Below are 24,351 nucleotides of genomic sequence, written 5' to 3'. Positions count from 1 at the left end.
TGACTTTTGCCCCTGGAAAGCCTCTATTTCTAATCCATGAGCAGCATATTGATGCCACAGGATGATCTAGAGATCTCTCTCTCAAGGTCATTCCCCACTCCTCAGTGTGGCTCTTCAAATATTTTTTTTCTTCATTTGCCTTAACTGTGGTACTACAGCCATGACACATTAATTACAGAAATGAGCCAAGCCTGAATGAAAGAAATCAACTTTGACTCATTTTAATTTCAAATTCACGCACTCAATTAGATCACCTTGGGCAGCATTTCAACTCCCCCGTGACTCCTCAAAGACAAAGCACATGCATAAACCTCACAATTTAAGATCTTCCTTATCCATAACACAGCTGCATCCTGAAATCAAACATGTAGTAAAAGACACAATCACTGCTGTAGCAATAAGTCATCCAGACATGACAGAAATAACAACTGACCTTCATGAGATGCTGATTTATCCATTTTGTGAATGTCTTCTTTTGTACTTTGTCACGCTCATCTAGAAATAAAAAGGAAAAAAAATGTTTTAACAGCTCTACAAACAATGCACAAGATTTTTTATGAAGATCATTAAAAAATTAATTTTCTAAGAAATTTCAAAAACAGAATAGCCTGCAAAAGCTCCAAAATGCTTAATCAAAATAATGGCACAGAAATGTTTTGGGTTTTTTTTTTTAGTACATTACAGCATGATATGAAAAAGTTTCTTGATGCTCCAGGTGAGTTTCTCCAGGGCAACAACCCCTCAGGTATTACAGTAGCCTACTAATAAAAATCTAACTGCCTAGAACAAGTCAACTGGCACTCAAAATTTACTGAAAAGGTCACAGCAAACTTTTAAGAACTATAATTGCTACTTATAGTCTATATAATCAAATTATTACTAAGGTATTAGGCAGTAGAAAATTTGTTGCGATATGAAAGCTGACTTTTTCAATTATTATGCTTTTCAACTGGAATAGCACCCTTGTTCAAACCCACAAGGACTAGTCACAGCTTCAGTCAGGGAAAGGACTCTTAACCCTCTACAAAATAAACAGGGATGCCACTAATCCAGACATGGGACCCACCCATTGCCAGCAGTTTGCTCCCTGGTGCGGCAGTTAGCATCAATGATTACCTGCAAAATGTTGTGGAGAAATTATAAAAGCAATAGATTCAGGGTAAGAAAGCATCCTCAGTTATGGGTAGGGAGCATATGCATGCATTCTGCCGAGCCACACTGGAGAAAATCTAACCTCCACCTCAGCACAAGACTTATCTCCAGCTACTAGAGCAGGGTCACAGCCAGTACAACTGCTACAGAGCCTGGTCACTGTCCCAGAGCTCTCCAGAGCAGGAGTCACAGTGCATTAGGACTGGGACCACCTGTGCAAGCCTAAAATAGCAAGAGCCCTTCAGGTCTGTACAACACAACTGCAGCTGTTTCATTGACTCAGGCTATTTGCAGTGTGGCTGAGCACAAGCAGTGAACTCAGGTAGCAAAACAAGATCCCCCTGTACCCACTGCCATGACTGAAGACTGAACCAGGTCCTGTATTTTACATTAAAAAAATACGGTTTTCAGGTTGTTCAAATGTAACAACTAATAAATTAAAATAAAATCACAGAAGGTCTTTAAAAGATTTTCAAGCCTCTGGTGTGATACTGAGGTCTTTCAAAACAACAAGACATTATACAAGAGTCCATCCTGGGCCAAACTGAGCACCATATGGCGTTCCTCACAGCAGTGAGAAATGAGCATTGGGGCACAAAAGCAAAAACAAAACAAGTAAAAGCCTGTGAAGCCTTTGCATAGTCCTCTTATGTGACTCACAGACATTCTACATGCTCATTCATATCTTTGTATTTAATAGTCACAGATACATTTTTTTCTGTTATTTTTTCCAATCCTTTTTAACAAACCTAAAACTTTTATAGGCACAGCTCACTGTGGTAATGAAATCTTCAGGCAGTATATGTAATGTACTTGTACGTTTGGCTCTGAACAGAAAAGCTGTTGTTTCCTAAATGCTTTTTCCACACCACTCAAGATATTCCAAGCTTCTGGCATATGCTTTTTTCCCCCCACTTCACAGCTCTACAGTCTCTTATTCTACTTGGAGACCCAAATAAAGAGGAGAAAAGGAAACTAGAGAGAAAAGCTGTACTACTGGAAAAAAAATCTGGCTGTACATACATTTCTCCATAGCCATCATCTAGCAAGACACCATTTCTGACATAAGTTATTTATCATAATAAGATGGAAGCTCTGATTCAGTAAATGTAGAGAACAGAAAATCTCAGCAATAAAATAATTCCAGAACCATTTTCACTCTTAACTGCTTCATTATGAGCAGCTGTTTTAAAAAGAACACAAAGTTTCTCAACTGCAGAATTTCACAATGTGTACAATGTGTCTTTTTTACTAAGGTAACCTCATCTAGTTTTGACCAAGTACATAGAAGTTTACATTTTGGGAAATGCTACTTTAATGACAGTTGAAAAAAATAAGTTGAAAAAGCTACTTCCTTGTATCTTGTTAGAATACAAGGTCACTATTCATTTCAACTCTATATTCAATTTAAATGCTAACATACATAAGAGAATTGATGCTTATTATCCTTTTTCCTTTATATATACATGTATATGTTACACAAACACTCAGAAAAATTCTGTAACTGACAGACCCAAATGCATAAGGAGGAGGAAAGGTGACACCTGTCATGTTATGAAAAACATCAGTATTAAAGGGGGGGGGGAAGGTCATGAAAACACCACAACTGTGATTTTAAATCAAAAACCCAAATGCTCCCAGAAAAGCAAACACACACTAAGAGAAAAAATGCAGTGCCACAGTGTTTAGTGTGCTCGAGCTCAGAGCAGAACACACCAAATGAAACTCCCCAGATGAAGCAGAAAACAGGTGAATGACCACATAAACAGCAGCTATGGAAGAAAAGCCACAGAAAGCCCCTTGAGAGAAGCTTCCCCCCAGAGAGCTCTGCCCTGTCCCACAGGCAGCCCTGCCAGCCCAGCTCCGGGCTGCATTACTGACCCATGCAGCACATGATTCCCACCAGCTCTGCACTCTGCTCCTTTTTATCTTCACCACACTCTCTCATTCTGCCCTTCAGAACTTCAGAGCTTCTTTTCTTTTCAGGGAAAGGAGAGCCAAGGAGTGACCAGGGCTTCTCCTGGCTGACACAGAGTAGCAACACCCCTTTTTAAAAAAAAACAGGAGCAAACAGCCCATGTGCTGTCAGAGCAATCCAAACTGTGAGCCCTCTGGCTTTAACTCAGAACAAGAAAAAAATTAAGGATCTGTGTTTGAGAGGGTTTTGTGAACTTTGGGGTGCACTAGTAAACATTTGAGTACAAATGTTGAGCTTTCCAGACAAGGAAGTCAGGTTTTTTTTCTCTACCAGCAGTGAGCAACAAGGAAAGAGTCACCCCGAACCCAGCAGGCAGATACTCATTAAGCCGAAGTAATTTAAGAATGCAGGTGAAGTAGGAGTTGCAGAAAGAAAGCACACATTGCTAGATAATCTGATCTATAGATTATCACAATAAACCCTCTGAGGTTAACTAATCAACTTAAGCTTGTCTGCTTTTACCTGTGGACATTATTCTGACATATCAGACAAACTCAAAGCCTTTTATGCTTTATGTGCCTGGAAAGTAGCTCAGTAAAATGCCACCAGTCTCCGAATAATCTGACAGCCTACACTATAACACAGAGTCATCGAAAGAGGCTTCAGATTAGAATATTTGCACTTTAAAAGCAGTTGCTCCAACTAAGGTCTCCTTCTGTGCGTTTTTGTCATTCCTCAACTCCAAGCACAAACTCCAGGAGCCAGATCCTTCTAACACCAATGCTCCCTTCCACAAACCACTAAAAATTACATGGCTCACAGTGTCTGGAAATCAGGACAGTTTCCCTGGAAGTCAAGTTCACTAAAAGGATCACACCAACAGCAACATATGGCATTGATGCCTTTTCTGAGCTCTCCTGGGGAGAATCACAGACCTGCTTTGGTTGGAGAAGACCTTTATCAACAGTTAACAAATAACTGCCAAGTCCACCACTGAACCACGTCCCTCAGTGCCATACCTGTAAGTCTTTTAAATACCTCCAGGGATGATGATTCAGTTACTTTCCTGGGGAGCCTGAGTCCAATGTTACACAACATTTCTGTGAAGACATTCCTCCTAATGTCCAATCTCAACCTCCCTTGGTACAACCTGGGGCCATTTCCTCTTGTCCTGTCACTTGATGCTTGAGAGAAGGAATTGACCCCACTTTGTTACATCCTCCTTTCAGGCAGTTGTAGAGAGCAGTAAGATCCCCTCTGAGCCTCCTCTTCTCCAGGCTAAACACCCTCAGCTCCCTCAGCTGCTCCTCACAGGACTTGTGCTCCAGACCCTTCACCAGCTGCACTGCCCTTCCCTGGACTCACTGCAGCCCCTCAATGTCTTTCTCACAGTGAAGGGCCCAGAACTGGACCCAGGACTCAAGGTGTGGCCTCTGCAGTGCTGAGTACAGAGGGACAATCCCTGCCCTGATTCTGTTGTCACACTATTGCTCATACAAGCCAAGATGTATGAGCCTCCTTGGCCACCTGGGCACACACCCTGGGCTCATGTTCAGCCACTGTGGATCAGCACTCCCAGGTCCTTTTCCGCCAGGCAGCTTTCCAGCCACTCTGCCCCCAGACTGTAGCACTGCATGGGGTTGTTTGGGCTCACATCCAGAAGTCACTGAGTGCTCCTCTCTGCCTCAAGACAAACTTGAAATCTTCTCTGAGCAACCACACCAGATGCCACCAGCTTGAATGAGCAGAACAATGGGCCTGAAATGCAAAATGAGTGCAGGAATACAAGTCCCTTATTCTCCAGAGGAGCTGCCAATTTCTACGCTGCTTTCTTCATTCTAATGGTGACAATATCAAAGTCTGGAGTTCCTACACCTAGCGACAGACTTAGGAAAAGAAATCTCCTTTTCTTAGGCAGCTTTTGGCACTGCTAAGTTATGTTTGCTTCTCTGCTGATTTTGGTTTGCATACATGAATGGCTAGAGAGTCAACAGGTTTTTCTACATTTCCCCAGGGATTTGCAAAAGCCCTGATAAGTGGTTTTCCTACATTTACATAAGAAAACTCATGTCATACTCATATAATTCACTTATATACAAATGCACTAGTTTTTCTATACATATTGTTGCTATTTATAATACATATTGTATGGTCTAGTACTTTTTTAAAAAACTAATGTCTATAGCATAGAAGTAAGGCTATTCATTTAAGAAACAGTTATTTTAAATGTATTTCATTTTGTTGTATAATGAGCAAATATAATGTATCTCATGTTGTTGAAAATGGAGCAGGAAGTCATTCATCATTGTTCAAGCTCTGAACACAAAATTCATTTGATGATAGGTTTTTCTCTGGTATTGCTAACATTCCTTCTTTATCTCCCCATCCCAATCAGAAAACAGAGCATAATTAACATATGATCTCTCAGGAAAGCATCTGTTTTAGGGCATTACCCAGAATCACAAAATACATAAGAAATAGGAAACAAATCCAATTCTCCAGTCTGTGCTAAAACACCTTATCTTGGAGGCTCCTGCTCATCCAAACTTGATCTTAATTACTCACAGGCCTTCCATGTCTATAGCAATTATTCATTCTTGTCATTAATTAGGAACTGAGGGACATTCAACAAACCCGTCACCATCTGAAACAGTCTCCAGGAAGATAAAATCTCAGTTCAAATAAGGCTAGTTTGAAAAGTTAAAGCTATTTAAGCTAAAGGTTTTTCCAAAGGGAAGGGTTGAATAACATTAATAACAGGTAATCATCTTTCATACAATTAGTGAGTATTCTTAATCATAGCCTTACCTAGACCAATTTAGGAGCAAATAAAACAAAACTCAATTATGAAAGTGCATGAGTACTGACCAATGCTATGAACTATCTGCTGTTGTGTCAAACTTCCATTAAGACACACAGCATGTAAAATCTTACATACTTAAGCAATGCCCTTTCCATATTAAAAAATACATATATCCTCCTACCGTAAAAGTATCAAGCTATGATAAGGTCTCATAGAAATAAAAACACCTGAAAAAATAGACTCAGGGGCTAGGTGGTTTTGTATATTCAACCCCAGTACAGTAATCAAGATAAACAAGCCTACAAGGGTAATAGTTGCAGGACCAAACCCAAACCTCTGAAATACTTAGCCACATAAAGTGACAGAGAACTAGAATTGCCGTGCACGCTCAGTATTTGTAAGGAAAATTTAGATTATTGGCTAAAGGATCTCTAAGTTCTTGTTATCTTCACCTTCAAAAGTCCTGGGCAAATATGACAGTTTTCTCATAGTAACCCCACGTGAGAATCCAGTTTCTTCTTAGGTGTTTGTTTCCTCTAACAAAATATTTTGCTACAGATAGTGCTCTTTAATTTATATTTCAAAAGACTACTTCATGCATTTTGCATTAATGTATAATGGTGCTATTTTTAAATCAGCTGTTGAGTAGGAGACATCTGTCAAGCTTAAAAGCAACATTTTATATTTTACCCCCTCTGTATTTTTTTTTAAATTTGATCAGCTTCCTCTTGGATTTAAGAAATCAGAATCGTAATATTTCATTCATGTCCCTGTTGGTATTAATGTATCAGGACAGTTTAGGGAATAACGCTAGCAGTTTGTAGGAACTTGTCTTGCAGTCAACATCAGATTTTTTTGTTTTGTTTTGTTTTCAAGATTGAATGGAAGCATTGTCAGCCAAATACAGTGGATAACTAGGGACAAAATGGTAAGGTACACAGTTTAAATATAAAAGGAAGATAATATGGATCAAGAGAAAGGCATGGTCCACATGTGAGAAGGAAAAATTCAAACTGTATCTATATCTATAAAAAATCATACATATATTTAACGAGCCTAGATAGTGAAATCTGGATAAGAGATTTCAGATAAGATACAATGATGGGGTTTCATCCTGTTGAAAGAACTGGGGGAAAAAAAAAAAACCACCAAAAAAACCCCATACACAAATCCCAAGAGGCAGCAAGGCAGACAAGCAGCACACAAAGCACCCTTACACATAGGATATAGCCTACTATTTAAGACATGTAAGCAAAACTGAATGGTGTTAGACATTCATAAGTAAGGCACAAACTCTTGAAATGTATTGTTTAATTGAGGGTCACTTAAAAATATTGAAAACCTAAACCCCACTTTTAAACTTTTATTCTTTCAGGTGAAATTATTTTATTTCTCTTTCCCACTTTCTGTTTATTCCATCACATCCACATTCATGACAAGCTTCAACTCCAACTCATCTGGCCTAGGTCTGGGAGGTTTCAACTACCACTTACATGGTTCACACATACACAAAGAGGCATGAAAGATGGTTCCACATGCAGCTTTTCAGAGAAAAAGATGAGGCACAAGGAGCTACCTTCTCACTGTGCTACTCCCACATATCTGAAACTTGCAACTGATGCAGTGCCACAGGGGAAAGTTAGGTTATGCAAGCAAATTTTCCATCAGCAACCAGAAAAACCCAGGGGAAAACACTCACATCCAAAATATTTTTTATTTATGTTTAAACCCTTGAAGAAAAGCTTGCATTATGTGCCAGTGTTTCCATCACGGCTAGCAATTTTTAACCACACACCTCTCAAGGATGGGAAAAGTTCCACTGGATCCTTCTGTATTGTTACCAAGACATTCACTACCAGCTGCCCTCAGAGGGGAACACTGGTGACGTGAAACGGGGCTTCCCCAATGTTTCTCACAGTCAACCGCCACCCTCACAAACAGAAATTTGTCAAGGGGCATCGTCTATCCTGTTTTTCCAGAAAATGTATCCCACTAAACTACTGCCCTCCAACGAGGTCTACACAGATTTGACAAAAGAGTGGCTTCTCTTCTGCACTCTCCAAATCAACTCCCAGAAAGTTTCACTTTATATATCATGCCACATTAGATACGCACACAGTTACGGAAAAAATTCAAATTTACACCTATCCTAAGCTTTGCATCATTAATTTAAATAGCAATGAAATACAAACTTTAGTTTAGGTCTTCTCCTAATTTTTCTGGTTGCTTCAGCTAGTATGTGAAGAATTTAAGTCTCTCTCCAGTTTAATTCCCTCTGAAAACCAATCAAATCTCTTACACATTGGGATGAAAGGTCACATATACAGCTGGTCTGATTACAAAGAAGAATCAGAATAAAAGGTTTTGCCCACTTATCCTGAAATTTGATTCACCTTCATGTTCTATTTTTATTAAACTGTGAACTATATGCACTAAGAGCTGAGGATGAACTAGAAATTGTACAGTTTTCTTGGAATTTGAGTCAAACTCACAGTCATTGTGAAGTTAACAGCTAAATTTCACTAAGTAAAGCCCCCATTAGCTTTTATGTCATTAAGGTTCAGCCTCCATTAAATAAAAAATAATGTTTAGAACTTCTGATATATTTTTTCAAACAGAATATTTATTTTCTTTTACAAAATTGTATTGGAAACTTTACTTGCCACATCATTTCTATGAGCATCCATCCATTCAGCTACAAAAATGCAAATGTTTTCAGAAAAAATGCTCTTTAAAGAAATGAGGAATGTAATTCATAGGCTGAATGTGAACTAAATTTGACAACAGACATAAATGCATCAAAGACTGGCACGTCTTATAAAAGTTGGCAGAAAACACATAATAAAAACAACAAGGACTCAAAATAAACTGGGAAACTTCAGCATTTTTTTTTGCATTACATTGTCATCACTTAAGTGGGCTTCCCAATGAAGCTGTCTTGAATGCAACAGCTGCAAGCATAATCCAAAGATATTGTCTTTTCATCTGTGCTTTATTTGATGCACGTTTGTTCGCCCAACTCCAGTGACCCATTTCAGCAGCTTCCCAGCCTTCCAAGCAAAGGAATGAAACAAAAGTGCAGATTAATTCATGGAGAGAAGACTTAATATATTACAGAAGTTTAAATGCAGTGATCTGGAATGATAATTATCTTTGAAACTCTGCAATTCTTCACAATGAAGTATCAGGATAATCTGTTTGATTAATATGTCTATTATAATCTGAAATTAATTGCTTTGATAAGTTAGTAGCACTTGCAACTTCAAAATACTTATAAAATAAAAGAAGTCCTTAATCACATGTAAACTGTTCTTGTAAAAGGCTTTGCAAAATACAATGCTCTATCTGAAAGATACGTTGTTACCTTGCTGTAAAATCAGATTCAACATTTAGGCTGTCATACCCACAACAACCCATTAAATGATTAGATGGGGTTATCAGGTTCTCATATACAGACTCAACAATAAAATCATACCATTAGCTGCACCATCCCCTCCAGCTGCACACACACCAGTTCAAACCAGTTGGGTGTTTTCTTACACAAGACAATTGTATCATCAAACAAATAAGCACAGTTCCCTGAGTCAATGTAAGATATTGACCTAGCAGAACTCCAAGAGTCAGCCAGGAGGAGGAGACTTCTCTGGAGTCCCAGGAGTTCAAGCTGCCCACGTGGCTTGGGTACACTTGCTTCCTAGACACATGGAAGACCTCAGAGTCTTGCTACAGACTCAGGACATCCTTTAACAACCTATTTTGAGTAACTGCAGTAAACCAGTTGTACCCGGGACCATGAATTCACACTCCAGGCCACAGACAGATTTTTCAGCTTGTGAACAACTGCTGTAGTTAAATCCATCCCAGTTTCTAAAGTAGTTGCTTCCCAAGTGTATCAGATCATGCATGACAGCATGAATGTCAGATGGGTTTGATTAACATCAATATTCATACTCCAGACTGACATAACTGATATCAAGAGATATTTGCTGAAACAAAAAGTCTGAAAGCACAACACAGAATAGTGTCTTATAGCCTGCTAAGAACAAAATAAGACTTTTTGATATTTTTGGAGGTCAAAGTTTAATCCTAAATGCAGACGAATGAGCCACCACTGAACCTCCATTGATTCTGATGGAGCTATGACCACCTCCAAAATCAAAATCAAGACCATGTGCAGATAAAATCACACAAAAAATCAAAACTATAAGAATAATTGGCTCGCCATTTAAGCTTGTGACATTCTGTAATACACCTCAACCCTACAACTGCAGATGGACATGAAACCACAATAGGCAGCAAATAAATGCTTTTGGTCCCGAAAACATTCAACAATTTGCTAACTGCACACCCATCTGGCTCCAGAGGAAATTGCACTCAAATTTTCACTTGAACCATTTTCTGCCACTACTTTGCATCTCTGCTTGAAGCAGGATGAAGAATTCAGCTGTCCTATACCTGAAATACTGCATCAAAACTCCAGGCCTGCCTGGCTTTACCATCCCATGCAGAAGATAATATGTAAAACTTAAACTACTGGAACAAGAGCTATACTTCTGGTGTGATTTGAAGGAATGTAAATTAAGAATTTCCACAACTGTATGGAAGAAATATTGCTATATCTCAGTGTGTGCACAGACATCAAAACCAAGAGGAATCCCGAGGGATGACTTCAAAATTCATACAATCTCAGCCAGCCCTTTGGCATGGTTAAGTAGCTACTTCAAAACTAATCAGAAGACAGACATGAAATTAAGTTCAAAATGCATTTCCTCTTGTGTCTTCCAGTCCCAGCAATGAGCGTTCCAAAAGATTTAGAATCATAAATGAAACAAGGAACCCAGCTGCTCAAAGTTGATAGCTGAAGAATTAGACAAGAAATCAACAAAAGATACAAGCAGATCACAGGAGATACACCAGGAGATAATGAATCAATAGTGTTTACCTATAAGCCTGTTCCACTTAGGAAGGAAAGAAAGAACTCAATAGAGCATCCAACTTTCTTATTTAGGCATGTAAAAAACATCATTAACCGATTCAGATTAACTGAAGCCACATAAGAAAACATTTTTGTCCTCTGGAGCACTGCAGAGCTCCATGTCTAGTTCTTTTGTGCCCAGAGAGTCATTCCTGAGTAAGTACTGCAATAGCACAATATCCTGTGAACAAAACTCCCGAAGCTCAGTGACCTTTTACAGTATTTTCTTTTGTGCAGACCTCTCCCTTAAGCCCTATAGCAGGACACATGTTTAACTATTACAAAGAGCCCAGTGAAGTAGAACTGCACAGTAGAACCAACATAGATGGCAACTAGCAGTACTGGAAAGCTATCATGAAAAAAATCAGTTTCCAATTCGATTCAACTTTCAGTATTATTGGACTTCTTTCTCCTAAATGAGAGAGGAGGCCCATATGAAAATGTGACATCCACCCACCAAGACAAATGCAGCCTGTATGTAGTCCAACAAAAAACTCAGTAGATAATACTTTGTACTGCAAAATTTATTGTAGGAACCCTTGACTTGTGGCTGTATCACTCCATGTTAAATTACCTCTCCAACCAGAATTTAAACTAATTTTAAAAAAAAGAAAGTTTGTGTGCTTGATGTAAGGACTTAAACATCACAGTTGCCTGACTCTGTTTAGGCCATACAAAGATTTTGTAAGAGATAAGTATACAGAATGGAGTAACAACTCCACACCTGATGGAAGGAGGTGTGGTTAGCACATCCTGGGTAATGTATCCAGAAAAATATTCCCACTGTGGCAAACTGTGTGAAAGAAGTAACTGCTCCTATGGCTATCATCAGTCAAATGAAGATCACCCCAAGTGATAGGACAGATGGCAGCTGCGACCACCAAACACCACTGAAACCCTTCAAAATATTTCCTCTGTGGATACCTGAAACTTGGACTGTATTTTGAACCATAGTGACAGGAACTTGAGATAAGAAAGGTGGTATTATTGTCCAAGTGTTATCTCAGGCCTATGGGGAGGTAAACACAGCTGGGGAGAAGAATGTATCACTGATAATGGCAGAATATATGGGCCACAAGGAAAGCCAACTCAGCAACAGTGCTGAAAGTAATTCCAGCAGTGGGAAATCAAAACCCCCAACTCAAAAGAAGAGAAAGACTGAGCAAGAGACTAATTAATATTAGCCAACAAAATAAGAGAAATATGTAATCATTGAGCATTAACTTCTTTGGTTTCTAAAACATAAATAATGACATGTTTTGAATGACCTTGGGACCACCACCAGCAGGAAGCCCAGGGTGAAGAAGGATCAACGGATGGCACTGGATCCATGGGTGGTAACTATCTTCTGCCTAATCTGTCTTGCTCTCATCCTCTCTCCCCACCCCCCCATTTTCTATTTCTATCTCTCTAACTCACATTTACGGTTAAATAAAATCAGTATTATTGACTTTGGCATGTGGTCTTGTTCGCACACCTTAATTTGGGCACAGACAGCTCTCATTTATCAGATCATAACGTTTGGTGGTTTGGTTTTGGTTTGTTTTTTTTTTTTTTTGGTTGTTTGGGGGTTTTCCTAAGTGATCAATGAAGTTCTGACACAAATTAAAAATGAGTTTCTACACCACCACATGACAGCTTATATATTTTGAAATGGTGACCCAAGTTTTAACAGAAATCCCACACTGGAAAGACATGTCTAACAACAAAGGCTTATGAGACTAAAGCCTATTTCATCAATCCAGTGCAAACTCAGGTCACAGCAGCTTACTGTGTGTACTGCATCACTGCACTAAGAAAACTGCAGGCATTTTCCCCAAATCCCCAGAAGCCACTGGAGATCTATGCTGATTTTGTGTATGTCTGTCCTTTGATCAAGTCCTTCTGCTTTGCTTTTCATACCCTCCCTTGGAGAAAAAGCAGTGAGATACGTTCCAAGAAATCCATGTAAAGGTCCTGAGAGAAGAAAAGAAGACCCAGAATAGCATTCCTTTTGCAAACTCTTCAGTCAGCCTCTCAAGCCCCCTGCTTGCATGACCGAACCAACTCCTGCCTGCCACAGAGCAGAACTGTAGGGAGAGCAGCAACGTTTCCATGTGACACACACAGCCTCCGAACAGCACAGCCCACAGGGCCATTACCTCAGTATCAGCTAGGACTATGAAACTTTAATGTAACATGCCAAGTACACGGACATACCCACTAACAGACTCAAGAGAGCTTGAAAAGAGGGGATATGAGCAGAGCTCTGTGCTGCTAGGTTTGGCTAAATCATTAGGCCTTTCTCCCTCCTCTGATCTTCAAACTCTTTGATACACTTATATCAAAGGGGAGTAATTTGGTTTGCATGTGATGTCAAAACAATGGGAACAAGAATCAAAATCATTGGAGCATTTAAAAAAAAAAAATCACACCAGCTGATGTTTACTCCATGGATGTATATGATACTGCTCTTCATTCATCTCCACCAGCACACTCACTCATTGTTCTCCCTTTGGTTTCCTGAACAATGAAAGATTCTCTTCCACAACAAAGAAATGTAAAAATAACTACTAGGATGTTTTCTGTGTTATAGGGAGACAAAGAACACACACATGGTTTGAAACCACTATCAGATTTCCAGAACATAAAAAAGTATCCTAGCCAATTCAATCTAAAGACTTGACCCAAAGAACACATTTTATTTTTAACACACGTGTAGAATAATTTGAAAATATAATTGATTGATTTTCTTGATTACCACACAAACCTAAAGTAAATGCTTCCACTGAGTTGAAGAGATTTGAGCATATTGTTTCACTGGGAATACCTGCAGTCTTAATCCATTTCATAAAGGCTTATCAGCAAAGCATTTTTTTCGTTCATGTAAAGAGAAGCCAGTTGACTAAACTGTCATGCTGAGATATGCAAAATGATCCTTAGCAGAAAAATAGGAAAATTATTAGATTGACATGTGACTGCTTTTCACATACAGGGCTGCTGTACTGAATATGGAGTTTCTATACAGCATATACAGCTGTAAAACCATCTGGAAAAGCAATGGAAAGCAATTGGAAACAGCATGCTAGGGAGGGAAGTCTACCTGGGCAGGCAGGTGGTCCTGATCATCAAATTATCTTTCCCATCTTAAATTTTTATTCTAGATTTCAGAGAGCATGCAAATTTGCTGAGCATTTATCCAATTTCTGCATGCCCCCATTTAAGGCAGACTTAAAATATATATTCACAGTCTGTTTCAAAATGTATTTCTGCCTTTAACTTTACAGAGAGCTGTGAAAGTTCTGTAGGATCACAGATTTTTCTGTTCTTAATGAAACAAAAAATCCATCTATGCTGGTAAAAGAGACAAATCACATAATTTCTCTGTCTGGCTATGCTGGTATGATTAAGTTAGTGGGAAAGCTGTGAACTCGGGATAGAAAAAGGAACAATAGTGCTAATTAATTAGATACAAATTATCCTAAAATAATTACCACTCTGAAAGTGAATTTCCATACATAAACAGCCAAATAAAACGGCATATTTTATTCAACTAACCATTCCCTTCCCGTACTCATGGCTGCACTGATTAAGAAAATGCAGTACCACTTGAATTATCCATTATGATAGCACAAAACTTATCAGTCCTGAGATAGTACTAAAGGTTATTGAACAAGGGGTCAGTGGGGCTTCAGGATGATATGAAGGTAGGTACCTGTTTCTTCATTAAATTTACTATAACCACAAAATGCACCTTCCCATCTAACTGCACCACCACAGCCAGGGGATTTTACTCTGCAGTGCAAGGTGCCAAGGCAGAACTCAAGAAGCTGAGACACCTCTGCTCTTCTGACCCCCTGGAGTTTGGGACACCAAAACTCCCTCATGGACCTCTGATAACTTCCTGTGAATAGCAGCTCCATGCTGTCAAATAGGTAAGAGAAGTGTCACCACAGATGGAGATTTTAAGGTTTCAAAAGGAGATGAAAAGGTCAGTTCTGAGAATTCATTGCCACTCATAAACAGCAGCTGATAAAGAACAATGGGCAAAGGGAGTTTTGAAAATTGTACTGTGAAGAACATGAAAATTTGAGGAATGAGAAATGATATGGCAGAGAGAGCTGTGAGTGGTACTGGAGATAAAGACAAGAAACTAGTACATTAAATAATGCAAGAAGAGGATTCCAGGGCAGCAATATACAAAGATAATAATTTCAGTAAAAATGAATGTTGAAATGACTGGTTAAGCTTAGCATCTGGAGATTTATAAAGATGGATCCTGTGGCAGCCAGTACAGGACTCAGACCTCTCTGGAGAAAAGCTTATGCTGCATGCACAGAAAGAAAGGCAAGTTTCCAGAACCACTCCATAGTCTGAGAATAAGAGCTTGAGAGAAGAGTCACATGTTTCAGCCTTAGAAGCTGGTAAGTGCTCTCAACAGTGACACACACAGAGGGGGGGGGGGGGGGGGGGGGGAAAGTGATTGAGCACGCAGACAGAAGCTTGTGGATCAGTACAACAGGGAGTTCTGAAACATCTTCACTACAGCAACAGATTTCACTAGGATGAGTCAGACTGCCCAGAAATCCTGAATGGGAGGTAAGACCACCACCGAGTCATCACAATCTCAAAGGAGTAAAAAAAATAAGGACAAGGAGGACTCCATTCAAGGAAAAGCCACTGGAACGACCACAGAGAGCAACAAAAGCAAGGGAAGAAGGGAAGCGCAGTCAGTTGTTTCAGTGTAGTCACTGAAGTCAAACAAGGAGAAGAAGGATTTAAAAAAGCAAAGTCAATACAAAGCTCTGAACATGCCAAAACATCCCCTAGAAATAGACAAAGTAATCACATGTAAAATCACAGCTAAATGATAGATTTTACACATCTTTCATTTAAACATAATATTTGCAATATTTAATTATCTATAGAAAAAGCTAAGGAGTTGCAATTGTGCAATTGTTCTTATTTTCTTTCACTTAAAGATGAAAGGATCACAGGATCTAAAATTATAACCAGACTTGACTTATCATGAAATATAACCTTAAGAAGTCTAAAGTATGCCAAGACAAGAAACACAAGCCAACAGAAGAAGGATGACAGTAAGTAAGGCAGGCTGAGTGACATGCCACCTGCCTGTCTCAGGCAGAGGGTTTGATTACCACCACTGGGGTTGCCAGAACAAAATTTCACTCTCTATCCAAGTTAAGATATATTTTTAGTCTTTGAAAACACTGCTGTAAATGGATGTTGTTCTAATAGACTTTTTAAATTATTATTGCTATATAGAATTAACAGTGCTTTTATGCACAGGGATTTGACATCCTAAAAGCAGAACTCATATGCTAGGAGAGAAGGATCACGAACCCCATGAGCCCTGGTTAGCTGCCCCTGACAGGCACCAGGTCAAGGAGTGCTCCTGACACACAAGGCTGTGTTCCAGAACTCAGGAAAGGAGACCAGGTGACAGCAATGGAGGACAAAAAGGGCTCCCAGAAGAGCCCACAGCAGCCATCATGCCAAAGGGAACTGAATCATGTGCTCAGCCACAGGGGAGATTTGCCTTCTCGCTTACACTGCTCTCATTCAAATAGGGAGCAACCGCATCGCTACAACAGATGGAGGGACAGAGCTGCACAATGTGGTAGAGCCAGAACCAACCTCCTGAAACCAAGAGCAAAGCTTCATGAAGGCTAACAGCACAAGGACTGGGTAAAGCAGGCCTGCTTTCTCTCTCTTCCGTTGTACGTCACCACACTATTAAGGACAAATCAAAGTTTTGTTTCACATATGCAACGATACATATAAGAAGCACCCCAAACAGAGTTTGTCAGGCCAAAATAGTTGTTTTGCAGCTTGCAAGCAAGGCCATGGACAGTCCAGTCACAGGGAATGTGGAAGAATATAAAGGAGGTCAGTTTACGGCACCTGGTCACATAGGTCAACCACTGAGCTCCCTATCTGAAGTGCTGTATTACCCACACTACTTTACTTAAAGCAAGGTCAGATGCCACTTAAGAGTCTCACTAAGTGTCCCAGTCCTTTAAAAGGAGGAGCTTTTTTTTTTTCTCCAATAGCTAAGACTCCAAAATTCTGCTTGTAATCCTGAAATAGTTACTGCCTGAAATAAAAGGATCAAATTAATTACTGTCTGAAGTTACTGTAACAAAATAAGATACAAGCCTGCCTAGTCACAAGATGCTGACAAGATAAGAAATATTTGAATTTACAATAATCTGGTAGCAGTGCAATTCCAACTTGGAGTGAAGAGAAATTAATTTAAAATTGCATAGGATTTTGTCAACAACCAGTTTGTTCTACACATCAGGATTCTTTCACACTAGCTGCAGCAAATCCAACCTCATGAAAATTGTGCTCTTTCATGGAAGGGACAGCTACAAATAAACAGTAAACCTGATTAAATGATCCCCTTGAAAATAAACAATATTTTCTGCTAGCAGTGAAGAAGGTATGAATGAAACTTATCTTCAGCAAAGACACTCCATGAACCACAGAGAGATGTGATCCAGCAAACTCTCAACACAGAACTTCTGCAACTGTCCCAATACCAGAATGGGACTGTATTTTTCTTATCTATAAATTCCTATGAGGAATATCAATTTCTGTCAGTCTCATAAAAAAAAAAAAAAAAACAAAAACAAAAACCTAGATCCAGAGTTGTGCAGACTGCAAATCTGAAACAAGGAGTAACTGGGGCAGATGCTGTAGCAGCAGTCCATGACTTCAAAAGCAGTCAGCAGGACAAGATCTTGCAAACAAAAGTGCAGGACACTTGTGCTAGAAGTGATATTTTAAACACTATTTTTATTACTAGAGACGTAAAGATTACTAAATATTAACAATCAAAAGGTAAAGAAAGCAAAAAGCTGTCTACCAGGCAGGCCTGGCACCACTGTCTTTGCAGAGGAAGCATTTTATAGACTAATGGCTTCTGAGGTTGCACACCATCACAAAAAAAAGCAAAAAATACAATATTTATTAACATTACAAAGGCTAAAGCTGGATCAGAGACCAGTGTCCCAGGCAGATCAGTATTTCTTTGGCCTAGTCATGCAATGCTGAGATTGCCTCCAATATCTCTGAGGGATACATGCATGACATTGTTATGGAGAGAGAAGAAGATTATTAAGAAAATCAGGATTTTGCAAAGCATTTCTTAGAATGGTAATCACAGCAGAGGTTCTGGCTTCTGTGCAAATACAATTATTTATGAGAGAAAAAAATTCTTAAGATTGGCTTGGATAATGTTCCTAGGAAGGTTAAAAAAAAAAAAAAATACAAGTCTGTATTTAATTCTTTCCTTTTTGTCTCCACTGGACTGGCTGAACCAAATCAGCAGGATGCTGGATGTGTTTACAAGCACAATTACATCCATGATTTTCAAGGATGCTTTTCTTTTTTAAAAAAATCATACAGCCTACAGCAGACACATTCCTCATTTTCAAGGACTCTACAGTCACTGTAGGTGTGATGATCTTGTCTCCCCAGATGCCACCCATAACAGCTGCACAAAGCCTACTGACTAATAAGGGGCAAGAATGTCACCCTGCATTAACAGCTCCACTTACAAAACAATAGTGATTGCTAAAATAATATTCACTTCTAGGTAGCTTGCTGTGTTACAGACATATAACCTAGGTTTCCAGATTGATTTATGGCAGACCAAAAAAAAAAAAAAAAAAAAAAAAAAAAAAAAAAAAAAAAAAAAAAAAATTAAAAAACCAACCACCAAAAAAAACACTGAACTGTAGGAAAAAGAATCCAAATAGCTTAAGAAAAAATAAATTCATACTTAGAGTATTAAAAATAGCACAGATGAGTCATGGTTACCAACAACAAATGGAAGCTCATGCCCTGTTCAAAGTGGCTTGCTTAGACATCTTCAGAAAGAAACATAAATATACAAACACACCTGCTTTCAAAATAAATCCCTTGAAAATAAAACACAGATCCGAAATTTAAAACAGAAATAAAGTGATGATAGATAAAAAGCAGTAACATGACCATTGGTCCTCAGCTCTACATATTTAGGAAACCACCAGTTCAACAGAGGAGTGGAGGCATTAAATGTTTTCACAGTATTTTGTGAGTACACCAGAAAACATCTAACTTGCATTGAACATACCTAAATAAATAGGTGGTTAAAACTGAGTGTTTTAATATGAAAGAGAAACTGAAACTAGCCATGATAACAGCCTTCATTAAGGGAAGACTTCTGCCATTGCTTCCTCTAGTTCTCACCATCAGAGCATTAACTAGCACTGTGCTGATACACAGGGTCTGCAGCACAGCTTATCCAGAGGGTGTCAAATCTCCAGCTCAAGGCACAAGAGAGGAAAAAGGAACAGCCCTACTTGGGCCCAGGAGTGATGGGGTCAACAAACCAGGCAAGACAGAGTACAAGGTTAAAGTCACTTTGTCTCACAACAGCTCTAAGGCAGATCTCACCTGGCAGAAGAAATTAAAACAAATGGCAACATGTTCCGGTTGAACTAGTCCAAGAAGGAGAAATACTTTATCTTGATGCCAGGAAGGGGCACAAGAAAGGACAGGGACCAACTGAAAATCAAATACACCTTGAGGAAAATGAAGAGAAATCTAGGTGACTACTGCAGCATTTCTGTGTATGTCTCTGGCTGTCCAACAATGCTGCAGCTGAACTGGCTCCCAAAGAAAAGAAACCTCTCTGCGGGAGAGGTTCTTGTTGCATCCTTCTTAATTTTCCACCTGTCAGGGCATAGCTGGAGCCAGCGGCACCTGGGTGCAGGGGACAGGGAGCTGCCTGCTGGCCCTGTTGTGCAATGGCTGGGGCAGGACCTGCCATCGGATTCCCAGGAGGGATGGGCTGGGACCGCAGACCTGGGAAGTCCTTGGGGCCCAATCACTTGTCAGGTCCTGATGGATTCACCCCAGTGAGCCGCAGGGGAAAGGCTGAACAACTTCCATGTCTTCTGAACAGTCTTAGCAGGTCATACAACCTCTTCAAAGAGGCATTTTAAAGTTGCAAATGAAATATGTAATGGCATTCCACATGGTGTGTATATGAACTTGTATTAATGCAAGCTATTTATCTTCTGCAATGATTAGTCCCTGTGATAATAAGTATCAGCAGCACTTACAGAAAAGAGACCATCTGATGTGAGAGCATACAGGAATTTAAAGTAACAGAACTAAAATTTTACAAAGTATCTACTTTTCTTTCCATTCAAGAAGGATGTTGTGGTCCAAAAACTGGATTTCCATAAGAGTGATTTGTATCAACAGTCTGACAAATCCTTCCAGTTCTCTTCCTAAATTATCTTTTTCTCCATCTGTCTACACATTCCCATGCACTTGGTTTCCTTCGTGCAGGGGATAGATGTATCCTCACCTCCCACTTACTGAAATGGCACTGTAATAGAAACATTTAAATATTAATAATGGGTGTGCCTTGCATCCACACAATTCCTTTGCTAGAGTTAAATCACCACAGAGACTGAGAGATTTGTATCACTATTCAACAAAAGCAAAACAACAAACCAGGCCAAGGATGATGAAAATAAATGGACTATCATGTTCCAGGCACAACTAAGTTTTTCCCCGTGCTCTCCCATAAAAAGCATTAGAAAGATTCATACATTTTTAAAACTATTTTCTGCTTTGATAAGGTCAGCTCCTGCATCAGCACAGGCTCTCACCTTCTATGTCATGCCTTCAGCACTGCATAAGGAACACACTGCATACAGCTGTGTTCTTCTGCAGCAGCAGCAGCTCCAAGCAACAACTTCACATGACACATGCAACACATTAATCTTGTAGATAAAGGCATGGTGTCACTATTGCTTTTGAACTACTTTTGCCAACTTGTTTAGCACTAAATGACTTGCCCCACACTAAGGAAAGATCTTTATGGGTCAACACACTTGAGGAACGGTCTGAAATATATAAGACTAAAACGTACAAAGTCTTGTAAACGTGGCAGATTTAAAAGCTCAACAGAAAATTCTTCTGGGGAGCAGCAGTCAATTCAACTATCTGAGCTTTAATAATTGAATGTTACTTCAGGACAGCTTTAGTGCTGATTTCAGCCACAGCCTATGAGCTGGTCAGAAAGAATGTAGAAGTCTTACAGCATCCTCTGCTATTCTAGCAAGTAAACAAAATAACTCCTTTTCAAGTGAAAAAACAAACCCATAATTTTTAACTCCCTCTCACTTGAGAGTTTCACCTCTTCATCTGTTTCCTGAGGGAGGTCCTCTTCATACTTTTAGTTTAATCTTCTTTTACATCAAATGCTTAAAGAGGCACTGAGTCTATCCTAGAGTGCAGGTCATAAAACCTCACTCGGGCCCCTCATATTCAAGGAGTCTACATAGTTAAAAGCCATCATTTCCTCATATAATTAAATACTCATCATCATCTTTTCCAACACTGGCAATTTTAGTTATTCTTTACAGAAGGTAAATACAATCATTTTGGTCAAGTCATAAAAACAATACCTGGCACTGCAAGTACTTTGGTCTTTGTCACCCACAGTAAAAACACACTCTGTCAAGCCCTCCCTGTTCACCTAACCTCAACTGTAAATTGCACTATTATACAAATACCCCACAGATACCAGGACAAACCCTTTTTTTCCTATTCAAGCTGAAGCTAACTGCAGTAGCTGCACTTGGGTTTTTTTTTCCCCCCAGTAGCCCTTTCAAACCCATCCCAACTCTCTCAGATCTGGAGAAGATATAGCTTTTGTATTTCCATGTCTGGTATCTGTGAATAGTTCTGACTATTCAAAACACTAAAAAAACCCCCAAGTTTGGCTTAAAGAAGAATGGTTTCAAATCCATAAATGCAGGGGTTTTTTTCTGGGGGTTTGTTAGTATTTTTGTGGGGGTTTTGTGTTTGTTTTGTTTTTAACAGCCTGGCTTCCATTGCCTTCAGCTTTTGACTCTTTAGGATTGTATTACCAAAAATTTTACTGTTACCATTCAAGCCAAAAATCTTACCATTTGTAATAGAAATTCAGATTCTTCTAAAATCATAAAAAAACAGAAATACAAGTTTTAGTAACAACAGTCAGTTGTTCGTTTTAAGGCACAAAAATAAGAGGACCAGTGATAACACTTTACATAAGAGAAAAACATACTAAGGAAAACCCAGAGAATTCTGATCCCAAATGATGAAATAAGGAAGTGTCAAGTACCATATTTGTGTGACAAGTGCACTAGAAAGGTAAGATATTCATGAATCAATTCTATTATCAGAGTTGATCATTTTTGCACTTAACTCATTAAACTGAAGTTTAATGAGAGTTTCCCAAATGTGCTGCACCATTGTGAATCCTAAGCATTTCTTTAGTGACTTGACTAAATACTGAACAACTCATATCATCTCAGTTAATCCTAATATGAACAATTAAATACTTGTATACTTCTATCTTCTTAAAAGTTTAGAGTCTGAACAAAAGATGTTACAATCAAAGAGAACCAGTTCTGTTATCTTCAGTGAGATCAAGATGGAGACTTTATCTATAAAAAAGTGACTGAGAGCTGACTGTGACTCCACTGAGGAAAGTACCACCATCCTTGTAACAACAGCTGGACAGCCACAAAGACCAAACTCCCCAGAGGCAAAACCCCACTCCCATGGCCATGGTATGATAAGCATGCTAAAATGGTCTGGCATTTTCAAAAGAGGCACCAAGCCCAAAGATACAGGCCTGATGACATAGAGGAAGCAGCCATGGGGGTTGACAAGAGAATCCAAATTCCCAGCATCTGACTTCAGTTGCATAAAGCTTCTGGGAAAACAAAGGTTTAGCTTTAGCTTTCAGTTACAGCCACTGAAAAAAACAGATTGTGACAAGCAGTGATGCTTCACAACAAGAGTCATATTTAAGTGAAAAATAATAGCATCAATTTTTAGTGGTGCCCTTTTGAAGTAGCTAAAGAAATAGATTGATGACTAAGACAACAAAAAGTAGTGACAAGTATAAACCCATCATGGGTTTCAATGCTATATTTAAATCATATTTTTATGTCAGTGGAATACTACAGATGAAAATTAAAATCTTTTCTATTGACAGCTGTGGAGCGAGAAGAGTTCTATCTCCCTGATAATAAAAGTTGAAAAAGATTGAAGTTAGCAACTTGAGAAACTTTCAAGTCAGCTCCTACTTCTGTTACATGCAAATTTGGTATCTCAGGAGAGAAACAGCAAGGAGACAACTAAAACTTTCTGGCAGTTTTTCTAGCACAGGTATCCATCTTCAGCGGCACCCATTGGAACTTTACATTTCCAAAACAGAGATACATCTTCCAGCACAGGTATTTTCATGAGTTCCTCTCCCTTCTCTTACAATGTAATGAATTATTTTTTACACTATGTGATTCCAAAGGTGCATTTTTTCCATAAAAGCCAACCATTATCTTGGTGTACAATTTGTATTTGTCTGAATAATCACTGATACAGTTTTCATAAACATTTATCACAGTTGAACAGCAGGAGCAAACATGAGAACATTTACCTCAGCACTGCTCTTTTGAGGAGCAAATGCTCCATTACAGGAAAACAGGGTCAAAATTATGTAGGGAACCAGCATGATCCCTTGAAAATGTGCTAGCTTTACTGTACATCCAAGCTTAAACACAAACTAGTATAACAAAGAAAGAGGAGAAGAGGCTTGGGAATGCACTCCTTACTTGTTACCAAAATAAAATCCTGTCATGCAAAATGGAGGTGTACCAACTCAGCAGAAAGAAGAACAGCAAACATAAGCAAGAGGACTGAAGATACAGAGCTGTCCATACCCTTAAGTAAAGCTTACTAACTTTCTGTAATAACTGAAACAACATAAATTAGCAACAATGACATAGTCACCTACTTCAGATTAACTGCAGGGTCACATAGGTTTACCTTTTTGGATTAGCAGACAGGGAGCGGGTAACATCTGAAGTGACTAGTATTGACTGATGTCACATTAGCACAGAACTTGCACCTGTACATTTTTGCACATGACCAGTTAAAAGATATATGGAGTTAATAAATGTAGAGAAGTCATGTTTGGAATGTGCTGTATCAACCAAGGAGGAAACAAGATTTAAAAGAAATATTGGCTTCAATATTTTCAAGCCTCTCACTTGGGTCTCAAATGCTTGGGTCCGGTCCCAAAGCAAGTGAGATTGATTCCACAGCCTGATAAAAAAAGCCAAGTAGCTAAACTTCAATGTATATTTTTGTATCAATATTGATATAATGTTTAAATCTTAGAAAAGGAGTCATAAAACTCTTTGGTGGAAAATTAACAGCTTATTTCAATTTAATAAATTCACTTTCTCTATTACCAATCTTAGCACTGTTCACCTATTAAATACATCAAACAATGAAATAGTGATTAACAAAAAATCTTCTCTTAAGTTTTACGCCAAGAGCAACTGTATATAGTGTTATTTCAGTCAGGACTGACTTTGTGGAGAAAGTAAGTTGACATGATTTAAATTCATTTTTAAATAAACCCCTAAACCCTCTTGG

The 24,351-nt window shown here is 38.9% G+C and overlaps 1 protein-coding gene across 6 annotated transcripts in view; it reads right to left on the bottom strand.

Annotated features, from left to right (window-relative positions):
* DST (dystonin) overlaps positions 1 to 24,351 on the bottom strand; it is a 289,675-nt gene that overhangs the window by 201,982 nt on the left and 63,342 nt on the right. For all 6 annotated transcript variants that reach the window (XM_066179759.1, XM_066179751.1, XM_066179753.1 and 3 more), the window contains one exon: positions 434 to 495. In XM_066179759.1, coding sequence (XP_066035856.1) covers positions 434 to 495 — 62 coding nt within the window. The remainder of the gene's footprint in view (positions 1 to 433; positions 496 to 24,351) is intronic.

Source organism: Chamaea fasciata, unplaced genomic scaffold, assembly GCF_029207755.1.
Source record: "Chamaea fasciata isolate MVZ Bird 193981 ecotype frontalis unplaced genomic scaffold, bChaFas1.0.hap1 SCAF_3, whole genome shotgun sequence".
NCBI classification, from domain to species: domain Eukaryota; kingdom Metazoa; phylum Chordata; class Aves; order Passeriformes; family Sylviidae; genus Chamaea; species Chamaea fasciata.
This window is presented reverse-complemented; position numbering and strand designations above follow the sequence as displayed.